The sequence below is a fragment of the Trachypithecus francoisi genome, unplaced genomic scaffold (genome assembly GCF_009764315.1).
Source record: "Trachypithecus francoisi isolate TF-2019V2 unplaced genomic scaffold, Tfra_2.0 Lachesis_group9, whole genome shotgun sequence".
In the NCBI taxonomy this organism is placed as follows: Eukaryota; Metazoa; Chordata; class Mammalia; order Primates; family Cercopithecidae; genus Trachypithecus; species Trachypithecus francoisi.
The window spans coordinates 22,407,443-22,428,917 of NW_022681474.1; the positions used below are offsets into that span (position 1 = coordinate 22,407,443).

Here is a 21,475-nt window from a genome sequence, read left to right on the forward strand (position 1 = left end):
CAAAGACCTAAAGACAGAAATACCATTCGACTCAGCAATCCTATTACTGGGTATATACCCAGAGGAATATAAATCATTCTACCATAAAGACACATGCATGTGAATGTTTATTGCAGCACTATTCACAAAAGCAAAGACATGGAATCCACCTAAATGCCCATCAATGACAGATTGGATAAAGAAAATGTGGTACATATATACTATGGAATACCATGCAGCCATAAAAAAGAACAAGATCATGTCTTTTGTGGGAACATGAACAGAACTGGAGGCCATTATCCTTAGCAAACTAATAAAGGAACAGGAACCAAATATACCACGTTCTCACGTGTAAGTGGAGCTAAACGATAAGAAGTTATGAACACAAAGTAGGGAAAAACAGACACTGGAGTCTACTTAAGGGTGGAGGGTGGCAGGAGAGAGAGGAGCAGAAAAGGTAACTATTGGTTGCTAAGCTTAATGTTTGGGTGATGAAAGAATCCATACAACAAATTCGTATAACATGAGTTCACTTGTGTAACAAAGTTTCATACATACTGCTGACCCTAAAATAAAGGTTAAAAAATCTGTATGTGCTATTATGGTTATATTGTATCTCAAAACCCAATATACACTTAGGGTTGGATTAATGACAGTGGAGGTATAAACCCTATTTTAAATACTCTTTCTCTTAATTTTGAATATTTTTGGCCTCCATCTTGTCAGATCTGATTCCATCATTATAGTTTTTACTTCATGATGTGTTTCATACAAGGCTGATTCAGCACAGAGCTTTGCTAGCCACAGTCTTGTGCACTCCTGTGCTTTCATTTATTAGTATAAAAACCAAATCTCTTATTTGGCAGGTCTAGATGGGCCAGAAAATTTGCATTTCTACAAATTCCAAGGTCATGCTCATGCTGCTAATCCAGGGACCATGCTCAGATTCTATAGCAGGGGTTGGCATCCTGTTTCTCAAAAGGTCAAGATAATTAGTTGTGTCAGGCCTTATGGTCTCTGTCACAACAACTTGACTCTATTGTTATAGCTTAATAGCCATAGACAATATGTAAATGAACAGGCATGGCTGTGTTCCAATAAAACTTTATTTATGCAAATAAAGACGACATTGGTCCTGTATCAACTTTGTTATTACTCTCAACAGAAAACACACACACACACACACACCATACATGATCACACAAACACACAAAAAAAACACACTGACACACACTTCCATTTTAACAATAAGATTGGTAATATTAACTATTTTCCATTTGAAGAAAAATGCTACGTAAACTCCTTCATTTAAATTTACAGCCTAAATATTACAAATTTACTTGCTAGAATATTTTTAAAATTCCCCACATTCTCTTTTCATAAATGTGATTACTAAATATTAGCCTGAGCTTTCCAAACTGTACAGAGTAATCCATGTTCTAGCATTTCCTCAGTTGGTCTTCCTACCTTTCCAATCCTGCCTGGTTCTCTGTTTCATTTCCATTGCACTTTTCTCAGAATAAAATCAAGTTGTTACAAAAGATGACAGAATTGTAATATTAAGGTGATATCATGACCAGGGGCTGAGTAATGCCCACATACACGTCTACATGCAACACACACACATACTTCATGTTGCTGAGGTGGTAAATAAAGCACAAGGGAAAATGGAAAATGGCAAACATGAATCCACCTTATTAATTAGCTTTGCTCCTGTTCTCATTGACATAAAAAGCTCTCTAGTAATTTGGCTAGAAACAGGATTTAAATTTAAGCTCCAAGGGGAAGAAGGGAGTTTCTCGAATCTTATCACCAGTTCATATAATTTGCATGCCCACGAGTATATATTCTGTCAACAAATTATGCAAAAAAAAAAAAAAAAAAGATTTAGCTCGGGATAGTCCCAGGACCAGAGGGCTAACAATTTAGCCCTGAATAAACAAGAGGTAGAGTGAGAAGGCAAGAATGTTGACCCTCCCAGAAGAGGCAACTTACCACCCACTTCCCTGTTTCCTGAAATGGAAAAGAGGAGGGTACAAGAGATATTTTACCTAGGAACATTTTTTTTTAAAGACATATTTCCCCCTTTACCATCACTGCATATAAATGTGGTCCAAACACTATTTTGGAATCTTAGATAATATTCTTGAAAGAGGAGGAGGGTGGAAATAAAGTAAGTTTTTCCTTTTCTCCCATCCACAATAATATCTTATAATTTCAGAGCAGAATAAAACATAGAAATCATTTAATTCACATATTTGACATGCCCACACACATTGGTATCTCTTTCTTTTTATAATCTCAGTCATAATCATTAGTATTTACATGACATATGTGTATAGTGGAATTTGATTACATGTGCTTTCAAATCTCTCCATTGTCATTTTTGTTTAAATAACATTTCTTAAATCATTATTGCAAAATAAGCAGATGCTAAAACCTAGTTTTGCAGTTGACAAATTAAGGCAAAGACCATGTCTTTCTAGCTAAAGCAAAGTGAAGAACTGGTATGAGTTCCTGCCAGATGGTAAGCAATGAGGCGGGCACTTTATATTAAAATTCTCACAGTTATCTGGGTATTTTGTCCTTCATTCAGAGCCGTACAGTTTTCAGGTTGCAAATCTAAAAGTTTCTGACTATAAAGCTAGAAACCAGCCTGGACTTGTTCTTTTCCCTCTTTCTAGACATTTGAAACTCCACATTTTTGTGATTTTTCTCTATATTTCTACATCTATATTATTTAATTTATTTCTGGACACAGTTTGATTCAACTGCCAGACATATTAGAATTATTTTGTCTTCTGAAATGACATTCTGATTGATAACTCCTAAAGATATATCTCTGTCCTGGTGGAAGAAGTCCAGCGTTTGATGTTAGGAAACCTTAGCTCCAACACTTATTTTTGTGGATTCTGGCCTCTTTGCACCTCAATTTTGTAACCTGGAAGAAAGGGGGTAAAAATGCCTGCCTTGACTGCCTCCCAGTGCAATGCTGAGAATAAAAATGAAATAGTTATAAAAGAACACTGAAAACCTCAACAAAACAATACAGTTGCTGAGCATTATTATTTGAGTGTTCTAATTCTTGACAACAAAAAAATAATAACCCTGTCAAAGAAAGTAGTTAAGGCAGTAAAAACAGATTGTATTTAGGGTTATTGCAATAAGGGAAAGAATCTTGATGCAGAACTGGGCTCAGTTCTGAATGTAGCATGGGCAAGACGAAGATATGGCCAAGAGCAGAGTGGGCATCAGTGGAGGGAAAGTTATGAGGAGACGTGAGAAGTAAGTGACGATTGTGCCTAAACTGAGTTGTTAGGATTTTTACTGAAGGAGGGTCAGGGTAATTAGATAGCAAGGGTGGGGGATGAGGGTTTGATCAGTATTGAGGATGATCAGACATCAAGGGTGGGGAGTCTTGCTAAACTGACTTAGCATCTTGTCATTCCCAAATAAGTTAATATCTGAGTCTCTCTAAGAGTCTCTCTCAGATAGATAAATACATAGATGCATAAATATGGATAGATGGATGGATGGATGGATGGATGGATGGACAGATGGATGGATGGATGGACAGATGGATGGATGATGGGTGGAAGAATGACTAGAGATCTAGGTATAGGATAGATGGATGGGTAGATGGAAAGATAGGTAGACAGATATATTAATAGATGGATGGATGGATAGATAGGTAAAGATGATTGATATATCTCTATATTTCTATCTATATCTTTCTATTTATATATTTTATGCCAAGCAATTGCCAGTATACTGTTTGCTAGACACAAACATACTCTGGCTTAAATATTTTTTAATCTTTCTATATGTTGGTAGGAAGATTGATTCTTTAAATATGAAACAGCAGCAAAATGAAATGGTTGAAGTGCTATTCTCTGTCTATCTCACTCTATCTCTGTCATAATGCAGGTAAGGTTTTTGATGAAACTTGTTTGACTTTTTATGTGTTGATTGTTTAAAATGTTTATATTGAACTGTCTTTGATGACATTTCTGACTACTTGAATATACATAGAAAAATTCATTTAAAAATTAAGTTTTCTGGAGATTTCCTTTATTCCCTTCAGGAAAATAACTCTGCTTCAGTTAGCAATGAGTCTCATATTTGCATAATGTTTAAGTTGGGAGAACTAAATTTGGCTGCTGATGGTGACTTTAGTAAGTTGGTTTTTCATATTGGACACATTTATTTTTTTCTGTGCATCAACAAATCTGTTGATAAGTGCTTATTTTTCAAAATGATTACATTGAAAGGCAATATAATTTGCTTTCTCTATTAGGCTATTATCTAGACTGTATGTTTTTGCCTGACTTCTGTTCGTAATGTCTAATAATAGGTTGCTTTTTATTTACTCTTACATTTGACTGGTTGAATAAACTTGCTGCATGCTGTCTTTTGAGTTGCTTCAATTCAAATGAGACACAAGTTTATCAACCTGGTCTTACTTGTCTTTGCTCGTAGGATTTTCCTCCAGTTTGATAACAGACTGGGATAAGGCGTATCTGCATATGTCTCTGTAGCTTAATTTCAGTTGAATAAAGTCTTCTACTTTTAGAAGTTTTAGACATGGAAAGGACTTTGGAGAGCCTTAAGGACAGCTGCCTTAAGAAATTCACATTGATCCATTTCTTCTTCATGTAAGAAGTCTTAGCTTCCCAAAGCAAGAAGTTGCCTTCTTATTTGACAGATCATATTTGAGTTCCTATTTCATTATAATTTAATTTAATCTTTATTAAAGGAAGAAGAAACATACTCGACATAGTGTAATATTTTTTTGAATACTATTCATATTTTTGCTCTAATCAAATTCTAAATACTCAGAAAATTCGTAGTTGCAAAATAGTAAAGGAATTCTCTTTGGATATTTAAAAGGTGTGTTCTAGTCTTCAGTGTCCTACGAAACAGATGTACACTCCAAAGTAATCATGGATTAATTTGTTTAAAAAATAACAGGGATTCAAAAGCATAGGATTTGGCATCATGAGATCCAAATTCAAGTTTCTTACAACTATGAGACCTTGGGCAAATCCCTAAATTCCCTGTCAATTTCTTCCTGTACTAAGTAGTTGTGATACTAATGTCTGTCCTGCCTACCACATACAATATATTAAAATGAAATGTTATGGCACTTTATAGTTACTTATGTAGTTTAAGAAATTCCACTATTAATTCATTTTACTTGAATTATACTTAGTTCACTTACCAAACTTGAGGTTAATCCCTTTTGTCCCAAGTATTATTCCAGGGCCTGACTCTTTTTCATTGCACAAAAGTAACATGATTTGAGTGGCTGAGTTGTATTTCTCTGCATGCCTGGGAAACGGGCTGGTCCACCGGCCTGGAAGCCAATAAGTACATGGAACAGTCTACCCCTGTCCTGCCGATGGCACTTACGACAGATTAAACATTCCCTAGGCCCACCTAATATGCTGAAGTTAACTCCTTTTACTGACATAATTACATAAATACATGCATATTACTAATAATTTAATCTACTCTTACTATTCTTCCTGAATCTAGGAACCAAATTTTAGACATAGAAAGGACTTTGGAGAGCCTTAAGGACAGCTGCCTTAAGAAATTCACATTGATCCATTTCTTCTTCATGTAAGAAATCTTAGCTTCCCAAAGCAAGAAGTTGCCTTCTTATTTGACAGATCATATTTGAGTTCCTATTTCATTACAATTTAATCTTATTTCTTCATCTTGGGTGTTTAGTGAAGGATGAGCACCATTTTTTATGTAACATTAGTCATGGAAGGTAATATAATACATTCTCTGTTACCAGTGATGGATATAAAATAATTCTAGATAGATAAATATCTATTCACCTTTTAAAGTCACAAGTGAGGCAAACATTTTAGGTTTCTGATAAACCCTGTTAGAAGGTTTCATATTAAACTTTTTTATAACCATAAACGCTGCTAAAAAGGAGACCCCTCAACCATGTCTCAGGTGCAATAAACAAGTGTATTTACTCTGCCTTTCACCTGAGATTCTCTTTTCCAACTTTTTTCTTATCATCTTTTCTGTCATCTCTTCAGGAGCCTATGAAGACTTACGACAGTTTAATTTTAGATAACATGAGTGTAAAACATATTCTCATCCTAAAGTTATTAAATGATAAAGATGTTACATGACTCCTTTGAAAGAAAATGTTTCATAACAGAAAATTTAGCAAACTGTAAATGGAATATAACTTTTTTTAGAGTAAATACATCTGAAAGCAGATAATCTTAATTCTTGTGAAAAATCTTAAATTATAAAATATTGTGTTTGAGGACTGAGATTTCCTGGGCAGGTTAGTATTTCAGTATTTTTTAAAATATTTTTTATACCTGGTTCCAATATCTTTATTTTTGTCTGTTCCTTCCTACCTAACTATAGCATATCACTTAGGTGATGGATGGATAATACCCTATGGAAAATGGCCAGGTTTCTATGTGGATTGTTTTTTCTTTTTTTCTTTTTTTTAAAATTATTTATTTATTTATTTATTTTTATTATTATACTTTAAATTCTAGGGTACGTGTGCACAACGTGCAGGTTTGTTACATATGTATACTTGTTCCATGTTGGTGTGCTGCACCCATCAACTCATCAGCACTCATCAACTCGTCATTTACATCAGGTATAACTCCCAGTGCCATCCCCCCCGCCGATAATAGGCCCCAGTGTGTGATGTTCCCCTTCCCCAGTCCAGGTGATCTCATTGTTCAATTCCCACCTATGAGTGAGAACATGCGGTGTTTGGTTTTCTGTTCTTGCGATAGTTTGCTGAGAATGATGGTTTCCAGCTGCATCCATGTCCCTACAAAGGACACAAACTCATCCCTTTTTATGTGGATTGTTTATAAACTGCCTTCCCATCAGAATGTCTAGTATGCCTGGAATTCCCAGCCCCAGAGAATAGGCATCTTTTTTTTCATTTTGCTACAGGTGCTCTGTTAGAATTCCAATGGGGCTAGAAGTGAAACCCTATTAGCCACTCTCTATTAATGATAGATTGCCAGAAATTTCCTACCCTGCAGCATCTGTCTGTAAAGAAATGCCAAGTAAGGTTCAAGTTTAATAACTGGGCCAAGGTAAAGCACATTAGTCCTGATTCCATGTGGGCTAAACTGTAGGATGCCAAGGATGTCATAAGGGAGCAATTCTTGGACGCTGTGTTGAGAAGCATCAATTTACTTAGTTTTTCGAAAAAAATCAGAAAGTTGACAAATGTGGCCAATGGAAAACATGAATCTGCATTTAAAAAAAGAGGTGGGGGGCTCTTTATATTATTTTTTGTAACTTTTCTTTCAATTTGAGATTATTTCCAAATAATTTTTTTTTTTTTTTTTTTTTTTTTTTTTTTTGAGACGGAGTCTCACTCTGTCGCCCAGGCTGCAGTGCAGTGGCTGGATCTCAGCTCACTGCAAGCTCTGCCTCCCGGGTTTACACCATTCTCCTGTCTCAGCCTCCCGAGTAGCTGGGACTACAGGCGCCCGCCACCTCGCCCGGCTAGTTTTTTGTATTTTTTAGTAGAGACGGGGTTTCACCGTGTTAGCCAGGATGGTCTCGATCTCCTGACCTCGTGATCCGCCCGTCTCGGCCTCCCAAAGTGCTGGGATTACAGGCTTGAGCCACCGCGCCCGGCCAATAATTTTTTTAAAAAAGAGAAGTTAGCAAAGGAGGATGAAGAAGGAAAATTGAACTTGGTCTAAATTTCAATTTCAATCAGCAATTGAATTTTGAATTATTTAGTCACTTCGCTTGTGAACTTTACCCACTGAATTTCAAATATTTTCTAATTGGTACATAATATTTTACATATTTATGGGGTGCAGGTGATATTTTGTTACATGCATAGAATGTGTAATGATCAAGTTGGAGCATTTGGGGTACCCATCACCTACAGGATTCATCATTCCTGTGTGTTAGGAACGTTTCATCCTAATATGTCAGGGGAGTAGTGTCAAAACGCATGGACTTGGAACCAGACTGCCTGGATTTGAGTCCTCACTTTGCCAACTGTGAGGTTTAACGCTGAGCATGTTATTAACTCTTTCTTAATCACTTCATCTATTAAATGGAAGTAATAACAGTACTTACCTCCTAAGGTTGGTCATTAGGACTAAATAATTTAGCATTTGTACAATGCTTAAAGTGATACCTGGGATAGTGTCCAAGATACCTGTTACATCGATAATAATAATTACTATGCAAACATTTACCTTTAAAAACAATCATTTTCCACTGACTGGAAATTAGGGAGTTTGTTCCCTAAAAGGCAGATTGTTATCAACTGAGAAAAGGAAGGACCTTTCCATTATCTGAACGATAAACACAATGAAATTGTTTTTGTCTTGCCCTGTTTGAGGATCATTGATCGAGGATGTCACAAAAACGTCACAACCTTCAGGCTTTGCGAACCGTAGTTTTAAAGACACTTGGCTAGCAGGAACCTCTAGATTTCAGTTGTGTCAATGGAAAATTTTAGGGTATACAAGTGCTACCTGGTAAAGTGAGATTATGTTTTCCAGAAACAAGTCTATTCTTCCTTTTAACCTAGTTCACTCTTGCCAAAGTTTCCTTACAGCAATGATTTTGGAGTTTCAAAGACCACTTATATAACACAGAGCTTTGTTACTCAAAGTGGGGTTCAGGGGGCAGTATCAGAAGCACCAGGAGCTTGCTAGAAATGCAGGATTTCTGCCCCCTGAATCTGGATCTGAATTGTAACAGGAACCCTAGGTGATTCATTCGCACCTTGAGGTTTGAGAAGCCTGGATAACTCTCTTGACTTGCTTCTAGGGTAGCATGAAAAATCTAGAAGCAATTCCTTCTGGCTCTCACCCAAACCCCATGTGTCCTTGAAGGGTTCTTTATAAAATCCTGTCACACTCTTTCTGTATCCCTGAACAGCTGGACTCTCTGAACTCTGCCAGAATTGTAAATATCACATAACTAATATGAATAATTCTCAGCGTTTGCAAGTACAGGCAAGCTACTGTAGCCACGTGTTTGCTGGGAACCACGCAGTAAGAGAGGTCAAAAGATATGGTGATTGTTCACTTATTCTCAAGTTCATGTGCACCAGCATCAGCTAATTGCAAATGAAATGTTTACGTTTTGTTTTCCAGTTCATGAATATTCCCTTGAAGAGCGCCATTCAATAGCCAGGATTAATTAAGTTCTAAGTTCTGCTATGAAAAAAGTGCTGAAGAGGTTAGAATTTCTAACTCGGAAAATCAATTCAATTGATGGACTTTATTCTCAAAGAAGTAGCCAGTTCTTTGTTTGTACATTTGTATATTGATCAGCCCCTTTCCATGAATATTTTGATCTTTTAATTAGGTTTCCAGTGTTTTCAGGGACTGGATTAATGACCCATGTCTGTCAACTCCTCCCAGAGTATAAGAATGGTTAAAATCCCATTAAAAAAATTCTACGTGGTAAAAGCACTATTATGATCCTGCCCACTGTGCTATTTTATTTTGGGATACACTAGGCTCACTTAGGGCCTGGAAGCAGGATCTTACTTTATGGTATAACAAAGAAGTTTGCAATGCTCTTTTTCAAATATATGCCTCTCCATGTTTTATTTTCCCTCTTTGATATTCGCTTGTTGTGAAAGCCTGCCAATTTTAATGTTTTTCTGCCAACCACGTTTTAGTTTATATTACTTTTATTTTTTATATTTTTAGAGACATGGTCTTGCTCTGTCACCCAGGCTGGATTGCAGTGGCGTGATCACAGCTCATTGCAGCCTGGATCTCCTAGGCTCAAGCAATCCTCCTGCCTCAGCCTCCCAAGTAGCTGGGATTGCAGGCCAACATGCCTGGCTAATTCTTTTTTATTTTTGTGGAGACAGGGTCTTGCTATTTTGCCCAGGCTGGTGTCAAACTCCTGGCCTCAAGCGATCCTCCTGACTCCCAAAGCACTGGGATTACAAGTACGAGCCACCGCACCTGGCCTATATTACTGTTATAAGCAAAGTTATTTCAGTTTAATAGGGGAATAAAGCACGAAATGACAACTACCATTGAGAATTTTAAATAAGAAAGTAAATGTTTTATACATTTAGAAGACATGCTCCTGGAACTATCCTTAGAGAGTAAGAAATGAAAACATCTGATCCTGGAATGTGAAAAAAAAAAATGAAGTCGTTGAGACTGGGCTGGTCACTGGGTGAGCAGGGACCCCCTGTTGTGCCTAGGCCCAGATGTGGCCAGTGGTGCAATGGCTCAGCCCAGCTTGGTGCTCTGTTAGCCCAGTCCCTGTGATTTGGTGCATTTGATCTAATTCGACTGCTCTGCGCCTTTCTCAGATTTTCTCTCTTTTGTGTCTCTGGCCTCATGCGTCTAGGTGCTTTCGAATGATGTTTTACTATTACTAATTTTTAAAGAAAATTATGTTGTTATGTCTACCAAGAGTGAAAGACTGACAATATTAAAGATTCCATATAGAAAACACAGTCACTGAAAGCTTATAACAGGTGGGAAACGAATCACGTAGTATAAAAGAAGAAATACAGAAAATATACAGTTGTCAAAACGCAGGGTTTTGGAGCCCAACATGTTTGGATTGAAGTCGTAGCTCTAATGCCTACTGGTGATTTGAATGTATCACTCATCCTTTATTTTTGTAAAATTTTGTTTTGAAATAATTTCAGACTTATAAAAAACTTGCAAAAAATTTTTAAAGAGTTTCCATGGGCCGGGCGCGGTGGCTCAAGCCTGTAATCCCAGCACTTTGGGAGGCCGAGACGGGCGGATCACGAGGTCAGGAGATCGAGACCATCCTGGCTAACATGGTGAAACCCCGTCTCTACTAAAAAATACAAAAAACTAGCCGGGCGACGAGGCGGGCGCCTGTAGTCCCAGCTACTCGGGAGGCTGAGACAGGAGAATGGCGTGAACCCGGGAGGCGGAGCTTGCAGTGAGCTGAGAGCCGGCCACTGCACTCCAGCCTGGGCGGCAGAGCAAGACTCCGTCTCAAAAAAAAAAAAAAAAAAAAAAAAAAAAAAAAAAAGAGTTTCCATGTAGATTTCACCTAGTGCTGTAAATTTAGCACCTTATATACCCACGGTACCATTGACAGTCTCAACAAATTTGCATTGGTACTATACTCTTAAATAATCCATGGGCCTTATTCCAATTTTCCTAATTGTCTGCAAATTATTTTTTCTTATTCAAGATCCAACGTAGGACCCATATAGCATTTATTTGTTAAATATTCTAGCCTCCTTCAATGTATAACAATTCCTCAGTCTTCGTCTTTCATGAACTTGGCACTCTTAAAGAGTATTGGCCAGTTATTCTGTACAATGTCCCTGATTTTGAGTGTCTACTGTTGCTTCATGATTAAATGTAGGTCTCTGTTTTTGGCAATACTATAATGGGGATGATATTTTGTCCTTCCTCGTGCATCATACCAGGAGGTACATGATGATAATAAGTCTCATTAGTGGTGAGGTTAATTTTGATTACCTGGTTAAGGTGATGCCTAACAGGTTTTGTCTTTTCACTGTAAAGCTACCATTTTTTCCTTTTGTAATTAAAAAAATCTTGTTGAAAGATGCTTTGAGACTATACAAATGTCCTGCTTCTCATTGTACCTCTACCTGATTTTAGCATTCATTATTGCTAAATACAGGCAAAATACTTAGCATAGGCCGAGACAGGCGGATCACAAGGTCAGGAGATCGAGACCATCCTGGCGAACACAGTGAAACCCCGTCTCTACTAAAAATACAAAAAACTAGCCGGGCGAGGTGGCGGGCACCTGTAGTCCCAGCTACTTGGGAGGCTGAGGCAGGAGAATGGTGGGAACCCGGGAGGCGGAGCTTGCAGTGAGCTGAGATCCGGCCACTGCACTCCAGCCTGGGCAACAGAGCAAGACTCCGCCTCAAAAAAAAAAAAAAAATACTTAGCATAATGTCTGATATATTAAATGTTAATTTCATTCTTTTAACACCTGCATATACAATAATTATGATTATTTTAATATAACAAAAATGAAGACATCATAACATTGCCTAGAAACATGTCTAATTGAGATAACGATTCTATTAGAAAAACAATTAACCAGAATTGGTTTAATTCTTTAAGAGCTGTGATAATGCACTGGTGTATTTGAAAGAACATAAATCATGTTCAACTATTTATTAGGAATCAAATAAAGAGCTATACTTGTTTGGGAAACTAGTTTTAAAGAACTATTGCTAGACACCTTCATGTACACAGTATATTGTTATACTTCATTGACTCAATGCTTATGATGGTCCAGGTATTATTTGGTCATTTGATCCTTATGATAACCTTTTGAAAAAGTGTCTTGACCTTACAGATGAGCAAACTATGGCTTTAAAAGATTAAATAGTCCGGGCACGGTGGCTCACACCTGTAATTCCAGCACTTTGGGAAGTCGAGGTGGGCGGATCACGAGGCCAAGAGATCAAGGCCATCCTGGCCAACAAGGTGAAACTCCATCTCTACTAAAATTACAAAAATTAGCTGGGTGTGGTGGCGCATGCCTGTAGTCCCAGCTACTAGGGAGGCTGAGGAAGGAGAATCGCTTGAACTTGGGAGGCAGAGGTTGCAGTGAGCCAAGATCGTGCCATTGCATTCCAGCCTAGTGGCAGAGTGAGACTCCGTCTCAATAAATAAATAAATAAATAAATAAATTTAAAAAATAAAAAAGGTTAAATAATGTATGAAATCACACAGTTACTAAATACCAAAGCTGAAATGTAATTTCAGGTCTCTGCGACTCCAAACCCATGCTAAAGCATTCAATAATTTGGAAAGAGCGATTAAATATTTAAAAATACAGTTCCATATACCTCCATTAAAAGAAGACTATAAAATATGTGTTTTATGATGAATAAAGGAGCAAGACAACAATAATCTATTCTAAGCATTTATAGGTGAATAACTTTTATATGGACCTTACACAGTTTCAATAAAGTTAGTAAATTGTTACATGTATATTGGAAGAAAATATCACATCCCAGTTAAATTTATCATAGATATATGGTGTTTGTTGAATCATTTTTATGTATTAGAGATGTAAATATTACTGGAAATACACCAATATACTAGAAATATTTATGTAAATAAAGCAAATGTAATTTTTCTTTTATTTTACAACTCACAAAGTTAATACTTGACATAAATGAACTGAAAATAATGTGACAATATTTATTTGATCTTATATTTGAAATTGTTTTTTGAAAAAAAATTATAAATACCACTTTACCAATAAGAATAACACCTCACCTATTTGAGAGTTTTAGGAGACAAATACGTGCCCCTCAAACATAATTATTTGAATGAATAAAAACAGAATATTAAAATATGTGTGTAAAACCTAATGATTATTAATTCATTCTTGAATAAGTGGTTGCTCATTGTATTCTTTTGATCCTTTGCTATGATAAACTCATGAGATCAGCAATTATGAAAACCACGGTGACTACTAATTTTCTTCCTGCAAGCCACTTTCAGCAGGCTTATGTCTTGTAAAGCTGAAATAAAAAGACTTGGGGAGTCAGAAAAGTATGACTTTATGACGGTAAATAAGAAACTGTCCTAAAACAAAAAGAAGTTTTTATTAGTGACATTTTAAAACATGACTTTGAGGATTACAGATGTGCCCATTCCGGATTCCTAACTCTTTATTCAAAGGTTTCTGTATTCAAGGTTTTGAGGCGTTGACTAATTAATTCATCCTTGCAATACCACTGAGAAATAGGCAAACAAGTCAAATGGGAATAGAGTATATTTTGGATTATAATTCCTGTGTTATTAAAAAAGAATTAGCAGAGATTGTAATAATTAGTGTGAAAATGGATAGCAATTAACATAGGAAAAATATGTAAAGAAGGCCAGAAGAGGTGTAGACACACTCAGAAATCTAGGAGTATGACCTGAACGAGTCTGATAGTCTGTTGCCCCCAGAAATTGTAATAGGATATGTTTTGGAAAAGCATGATGTGGCCTTAAGGCACAGTAATATATGGATGTAGGTGCCATAAATTTACTGCAAACCACCTGGACTCTGTACACTTCGACCGAGTCTTCAAAAAATGTTTCATAATTTTATTTTCTACCATATGAAAACATAATACTTCTTTTGTTCGTCTCAAAGTTACCATTCCCCCTTCTTTCAAATAGCTAACTCTTTTCCACAGATTTTAAGAAAGTAGTTAGCAAATTCAGTTGATTTTATTTATGCCTTTTATGTTCTTTAATATTTTACTTCAGAGTTTTTATTTTCTATTTTGTCAAGACTCTTAATCCATTTGTTGGGTCTTCCCACCACCATTTTCTTGAATATTTCTTTTTCTTTCATGTTAAATATTTCTTAAGGATGAAATCCAAGAGCACACAATGTTTAAGCTGTAGTAAATACACCATTGCTTCAGTATTACATTTCTTTTCTTTTCTTTTTTTTTTGAGACAGAGTCTTGCTCTGTCGCCCAGTTTGGAGTGCAGTGGCATGATCTCAGCTCATTGCAAGCTCCGCCTCCCGGGTTCATGCCATTCTCCTGCCTCAGCCTCCCGAGTAGCTGGGACTACAGGTGCCCACCACCACGCCCACCTAATTTTTTGTGTTTTTAGTAGAGATGGGATTTCACTGTGTTCGCCAGGATGGTCTAAATCTCCTGACCTCGTGATCCGCCACCTCAGCCTCCCAAAGCGCTGTGATTTTTTTCATTGACATTGCTTTTTATGACAATGCCCAGGGTTCTGTTAGCCTCTTTAGTTGCAGAAGAGTCCTTTGTTTTACATAATATTTGGGGTCATTTATTATTTAATTAAAGGATGCATAACTAATTAGTGACACAGCAAGTTTTCTTACGGCTATCCAAAATGGCTCTTCTTCTTGCATTCATAATCTCAATGGGTGACACTGTGGTTCACCAATCAGCTAGAAATCTTAGAAATCTGTGCTTGACTCCAGATGTCTCTCACTCACTCCAAACTTTTGAGTCCAATTAATCACAAAGTCCTTCCTGTAGGATTGGAAAGATGAATGTCCCAGCCTCTTGACCTCCAGTTAAATGATTCTGAGGCATGTTTTTGTGTTGTTTTGTTTTTTTCTCTACTGTTGCTCAGTCCATGGGGACTGAGGCCCAATTGGTTATAATGATAACATGTCCAAAACTATACCTGCTATTGTTTTTTTTTTTTTTCCTTTTTCCTTGTCTCACTTTTCCTAGTTCCTTGAGCAAGTGCCATCTGGGATCACCTTCCAAATAAACTGTCTGCCCCTAAGTCCAAACATCAAGATTGGCTTTAGGGGTAATCCAAGCTAAGCCAAGGCTTGAAGAATATGGAAGCCATGACCAACCAAGATTGAGAGAATATTGTCATCAGAAGGGATGTCACATATCTGTACCACAGACAAGAGCTAAGGGTAGCAAGTGCAAGGAACTAAAAGATGTTGCCTATGGCTGATTGGAGCAGAGAGTATGAGGGCAAAAGTTGTCAAATAGCAGGGACTAGTTCATGGTGTGCCCTAGAACTCATGTTCACCATGTTGGCATGACTCTCAGCGAGAATGGGATTCTAGATTGAATGATTTCAAGTGGGGGAGTGATATGCTAGGTAATATACAGCAGCAAGCCCCAACCATTCTGGCACCAGGAACCAGTTTCATGAAAGACAGTTTTTTCACAGAGGGTAGGAGGAGATGGTTTTGGGATGATTCAAGCATATTACCTTTATTGTGCACTTTATTTCTATTATTATTACATTATAATATATAATGAAATGATTATACAACTCACTATAATATAAAATCAGTGAGAGTCCTGAACTTGTTTACCTTTAATGAGAAGGTCCCATCTGGGTGTAATGGATGACAGTGATGGATCATCAGGCATTAGGTCTTATAAGGAGCATGCAACCTAGATCCCTCGCCAATGCAGTTCACAATAGGGTTCACGCTCCTATGAGAATCTAATGCTGCCACTGCTGATCTGACAGGAGGCAGAGCTCAGGCAGTAACACAAGCCATGGGGAGCAGCTGTAAATACAGACGAAGCTTCCCTGGGTTGCCTGCTGCATAGCCCAGTTCCCAACAGGCTATGGCCTGTGGCCTGAGAGTTGAGGCCCTGGCATACAGAATGAATTTAAAGAAAAATAGAGCCATGACACTTACGAGGAAGTTATTGCAATGATAGTGACTGATGTTTGGAGAAGAGTTATCAGTAGTGACTGGCAAGAAATGAATGGATTACACAACTGTTTAGCAGACAGTATCTTCCTTGATTGCCATCGTGATTCCATATCAGAGTGAAGCAGGCAATAGTGGTAACTAAGGAAAACTTGTCATTTCAACAGGGAAACTTCTCAGTCAGAATTATTGATGTATTTGCGAATTTCCTTTGAAGATCTATTTGTCCTCAAGAAAAGGTCTTTAGCTTAAATCTGTATCTCTGTATCTTAATCTAATTCCAAACATATTTGAATACTTACAGTGACTGAGAAACTCATATCCTAGTCTTTTGATTCATATTTGGTGGTAATTGTTAGGGTTCATTAGCGAAATATGTTTAAATCAAACTCTGACTCTAAAAGTGAGAATGCATAAGGTAAATTTTACCAATTTACTGATGAGCATGGAAATAAATTAGAATGATGGAAAACAATATATTAAGCAAGTGCTTTTATAAAATTATTCCTGACATCTTTGAGATAAATGATCCTGCCATTGAATCCTTCCTTCATTTTAGGGTTCTTAGTGACCACTTATTTCAGTTAGCTCCATGAAAATGAGTTTTGCTGCTCCTGTTAGCACAAAATAAAAATGATCATAAATCTTTTATAAAGATGAGGCTTGCATTAAAAAGAAAATCTAATTGAAAGTTGCTTTAAATTTTGAGTGATTACTTTTGTGTCAAATAAGTCATTAGAAATCGTAATGGCTATAAAAAAGCAATCATTTGCAAAATTGGAAAAAGCTAAATTCAATATAGATACACTTTTCTACTTTTAAAATGTGTATATTGGGAGAGATACAATATAGCAATTGTGGAATTTTAATGTAATAGCCTGTTATTATAGGTAGTTTGTACATATGTGCTGTTGGGCTCTCAACCAACTAATTACTTTCCCTCTGGATACTTCTATTTCAGTTGATCATCTGTATTATATTTGGTTGGTGCAAAAGTAATTGCGGTTTTTGCATTACTTTTAGTATTTCTCTTGTTTCTTGTCTAATAATATATCTACTTAATATCATTTCAAACATATAACAAAGATTAGGATTTTTTATGTTTTGGGTTTTAACAGATATATATATATACACACATATATATAAATATATATTTAACATTTTTGTATATACATATATGTATATATATTTTTAAAAATAGGCACTATATACCTGTATAGTTAAAAACTAAGAGCTAAAGCTCGTGGCCCCATTTTATGAAAACAAAGGGTGCAATCTAGGAACTGTCTTCCTAAATATCTGTAATGTACTCCAAACCAAGTGAAAGTAGCTCTCCAGTAACCAATATTGTTTATCCTACAGCTCTTGTATTTTTAAGAGTGGACATAATATGCTAAATTTGGAGAGCTGATTGTATTTGAAAGATAAAAATGTCTGCAGGTCAGCCGAGCGTCGTGGCTCATGCCTGTAATCCTAGCAGTTTGAGAGGCTGAGGCAGGTGGATCACCTAAGGTCAGGAGTTCGAGACCAGCCTGGCCAACATGGCGAAATCTCTCCTAAAAATATAATAAATTAGTCTGGCATGGTGGCAGGTGCCTGTACTCCCAGCTACTTGGGAAGCTTAGGCAAGAGAATTGTTTGAACCCAGGGGACAGAGGTTTCAATGAGCTGAGATTGTGTCACTTTCACTCCAGCCTGGGCAAAAGAGTGAAACTCTGACTCAAAAAAAAAAAAAAGTCTGCAGCTCTAGATCCATTGGTGCAAGACATCTTCCATGAAACTGCTTTTCATTATGGGATGTACATAAAACAAATTAAATATGTAATGATGTAACATAAAATCACTTTTGATTTTTAATCCAATGAAATCTTGACATAACATGCTCTATTATTTTTGGAGGAACTAGTCAAACTAAAATGAACCTCAGAATAAGTTGCTTATCATCAAGACTGAACTGATTATTCAGTGGACAACTAAAATGCAGTGGTGATGTGAACTTTATTCTTTTCACGTACTTCAAACTTTTAATTGCCAGAAAAAAATATTATATTATTTAGTACCACCGAGGACTCAGGTTTTAAAAGCAAACTATAATAATTGTGGGGTAAAGTAGAAGCATCATTTTTGTTTTAAGTGAAAGACTCTTCATTTCACATTTACTATGCTACACATTATTGATTTTCTTCTCTGGTGTTGTGTTTTGCAGAGAGTGAATCTGTCCTTCGATTTTCCATTTTATGGCCACTTCCTACGTGAAATCACTGTAGCGACTGGGGGTAAGTGGTTTTCTACCCATTCAGCTTAAGTAATCTATGGTTTGACTGCAGTTATTATTTTTAATGTACTCTATATTTCAAGATGGGTATTTATTGATAAAACCGTTGTGTTTTATCACAAAGCCATAGGTATAAATAAAACCAAAGAAAGGGTATTGTTATTGGAAAAACTTCTCAGCAGGAATAAAAAGTATTTACAATAATTTTCAACCTAGATCACCTCTGCTTTTCTTCGAAATTTTAATTCCTTTTTGGTAGATTGGTAAGACTGTCCAAATGGCAGAAGTTGGAATAGAGCTAGAAAGAAAGGCTGCTTAATGAAGCTGGTGATCTTAAATTTTCTTTTAATGTATATATTTGCTATATATATGTACACATATATAAAATATATATAAACCTATATAAGATAAAAATATATAAATATAAACATATAAAATATATGTACATATATATACACACACATGTATACACAAAAACACACAACCATATGCACATTAGCTTTGATCATTTTTTTCCTTGAGTGTTACCTGTTTTGATTGACAACTCATTTGAGAGTCTTCAAATAAAGGCTGAAATTCAGCTGAAATGTTTTAAATTTTATTTTTCTCCACCAGCTTAGAGGTTAGTTTAGAGATTAGCAATATCCTAGCAAAGTAATTATCATTCTTTATTGTGTATCTCAGAAGTCAGAAATATTTTAATCTTCAAGTGCTAGTAGAAGCGATAAGCAAAATGCCAGGGAATATCCCTGTAGGCTTTATGATGCAGGGGTGGAAGAAGGAGAAAAACACATAAAAATGGAACAGTAAGTAAAGAAGAAATTAAAAGAAATTCTATAGATGTACAAAGAGGCTGTGAGCATCTATACCCAAAGCACCATAGACAGAGTCTCTTTCCTTCACTGAATCTTACCAGGGGTCTTTTGGATGGTGTGGAAACCATGTTAAGCATTGCCATTTTTTTTGCCATACTTTAATATAAGACCTAGAAGATACTTAGGATTCAGAAGAAGAAGATTTGTAATCAGAAATATCAACAAGTAAATGGAAGTTTTTTGCGCACCTACTCTGAGTGATGGTAAGTAAGTCTACCTCTGCCTTAGAGTTGTGTAGCTTAGTGAAATATTAGGTAAAGGGAAGCAGAATGTGAGGAATTGCTTAGGAAATACAAGTGATGAAATATGCCCAGGTGCAGTGGCTCACACCTATAGTCCCAGCTACTTTGGAAGCCCAGGAAGGAGGAGTCCTTGAGCCCAGGAGTTCAAGACAAGCCTGGGCACCACTGAGAGACCCTATCTCTACAAAAACATTTAAAAGCTTAACCAGGCATGGTGGGGTGCTCCTGTAGTCCCAGTTACTCAGGAGGCTGAGGCAGGAACACCGCTTGAGGCCAGGAGTTTGAGACTGCACCGAGCTGTGGTCATGCCATTGCGCTACAACCTGGCTGGCAGAGCAAAACTCTATCTCTGAAAATAAAATAAATAAAATAAAATAATTAGCTGGTATGGTGGCATGCACCTGTAGTCTCAGCTACTTGAGAGGTTGAGGCAGGAGGATCACTTGAGTCCAGAAGTTTGAGGCTGCAGTGAGCTATGACCACACCACTGCACTCCAGCCTGGGCAACAGAGCAAGACCCTATCTCTAAAGAAAAAAACAAACAGAAATCAGAAAAAGAAAATACAAATGATAAGCTATGGGTTTCCGGGGATGATATTAGTCAAACATCTCTGAGTCTTAAATGAGAGTTAAGACTACAGAAAAATTGGTGTTTAAAGTGTTTCTTGGAGGATGTCAGAATTTCTATTGTTGTGTAGAGAAGGAAGAGAGGATCACAGAGTAGAAGATTCTGAGTAACTATACAGATGAGGAGAAGGGTAGGGTCTGTTTGGGATAGCAAAGAATTGAGTTTGAGTTATGTCAGTGGTATCTTTATAAAAAATATGCCATACTAAGATTGCAAAAGTAGGTTGGGACCATTTTACAAAATGCTGTAAGGGATAGTTTGAGTCACTAGTCCTTAAGTAAGAAAGTTTAGGAAGATGAATATAGATGTGTGGATAATACATTAAAGTGTAGAAAGACTGAAGTTAGCACATTTAACTGGCAGAATATTGCAACGATTTGTGTGAAAAATATTGAAGTCCTTGGTGATTTTGTTGCTTCAACCCAAGGAAAAGGAATCATACTATTGGTACCAAATACAGAGTCAAGAAGCATTGGCTTTAAGGAGAACCAGTGACTTCAATAGTGAAACTTAAATTTTCTGTGAAAATAGAAAGGAATATATCTAAATAAAATTGCTCACAAGAAGTATGTCTTTTGACCTCATCGTGTATATCCAGTATAGTGCCAGGCATTTAATTAATTTTGTTGAAGGGTTAAATGAAAAGGCGAAGAGGAAAATTGAAAGGTGGCCCCAATAAGCCATGAATCATATCCTGTCCTCTCATGTGATAAAATATAATAGAAATATCATGATTCTAAACTACCAACATTAGGCATGTTTTCTGAAATTTAGGTGAACAGTGTTCTATTGAATTTTTCAAAAAGTGAACTATGAACCACATATGCTTAAAATGTGTACACACAGTGGTAAAAATAATGACAGCTTTGCATTTTCAACTTCTCAAATTGTTTTACCTTTAAAACTCATGTAGCAATTCAGCCAATATGAAGTAAGATTTCCCCTAGCAGAGCCGGTAGGATCAAACCCAACCAGATGGTTATATCATCATTGTGACTTCAAAGTGCCATTTTCCTTTGTAAAGAGACTCAAAATAAGTGAAAAAAATCTAGTGTCCTGAATGATCTCTATCTTCTTCAAAGAAAACACTACTATAAAGACACTCCTTTTGTTTCTCTACTTAAAACATACTAGCATGCAACTTGCATATGACAATCTGTGCTCTGTTTAGCTCTGTTTAAAGAGGCAAAGCCAAGATAATCTACACATTAACCTGAGTTTCTTCAAAATGAAACCTGAGTCTCATGTAAAAGGTTCCAGCTAAATACATAGCTTGCTTGCTCTTTCC

The 21,475-nt window shown here is 36.6% G+C and overlaps 1 protein-coding gene across 1 annotated transcript in view; it reads left to right on the top strand.

Annotated features, from left to right (window-relative positions):
- PLXDC2 (plexin domain containing 2) overlaps positions 1-21,475 on the top strand; it is a 465,187-nt gene that overhangs the window by 239,147 nt on the left and 204,565 nt on the right. The window contains 1 exon segment of the mRNA XM_033209382.1: positions 18,374-18,443. Coding sequence (XP_033065273.1) covers positions 18,374-18,443 — 70 coding nt within the window.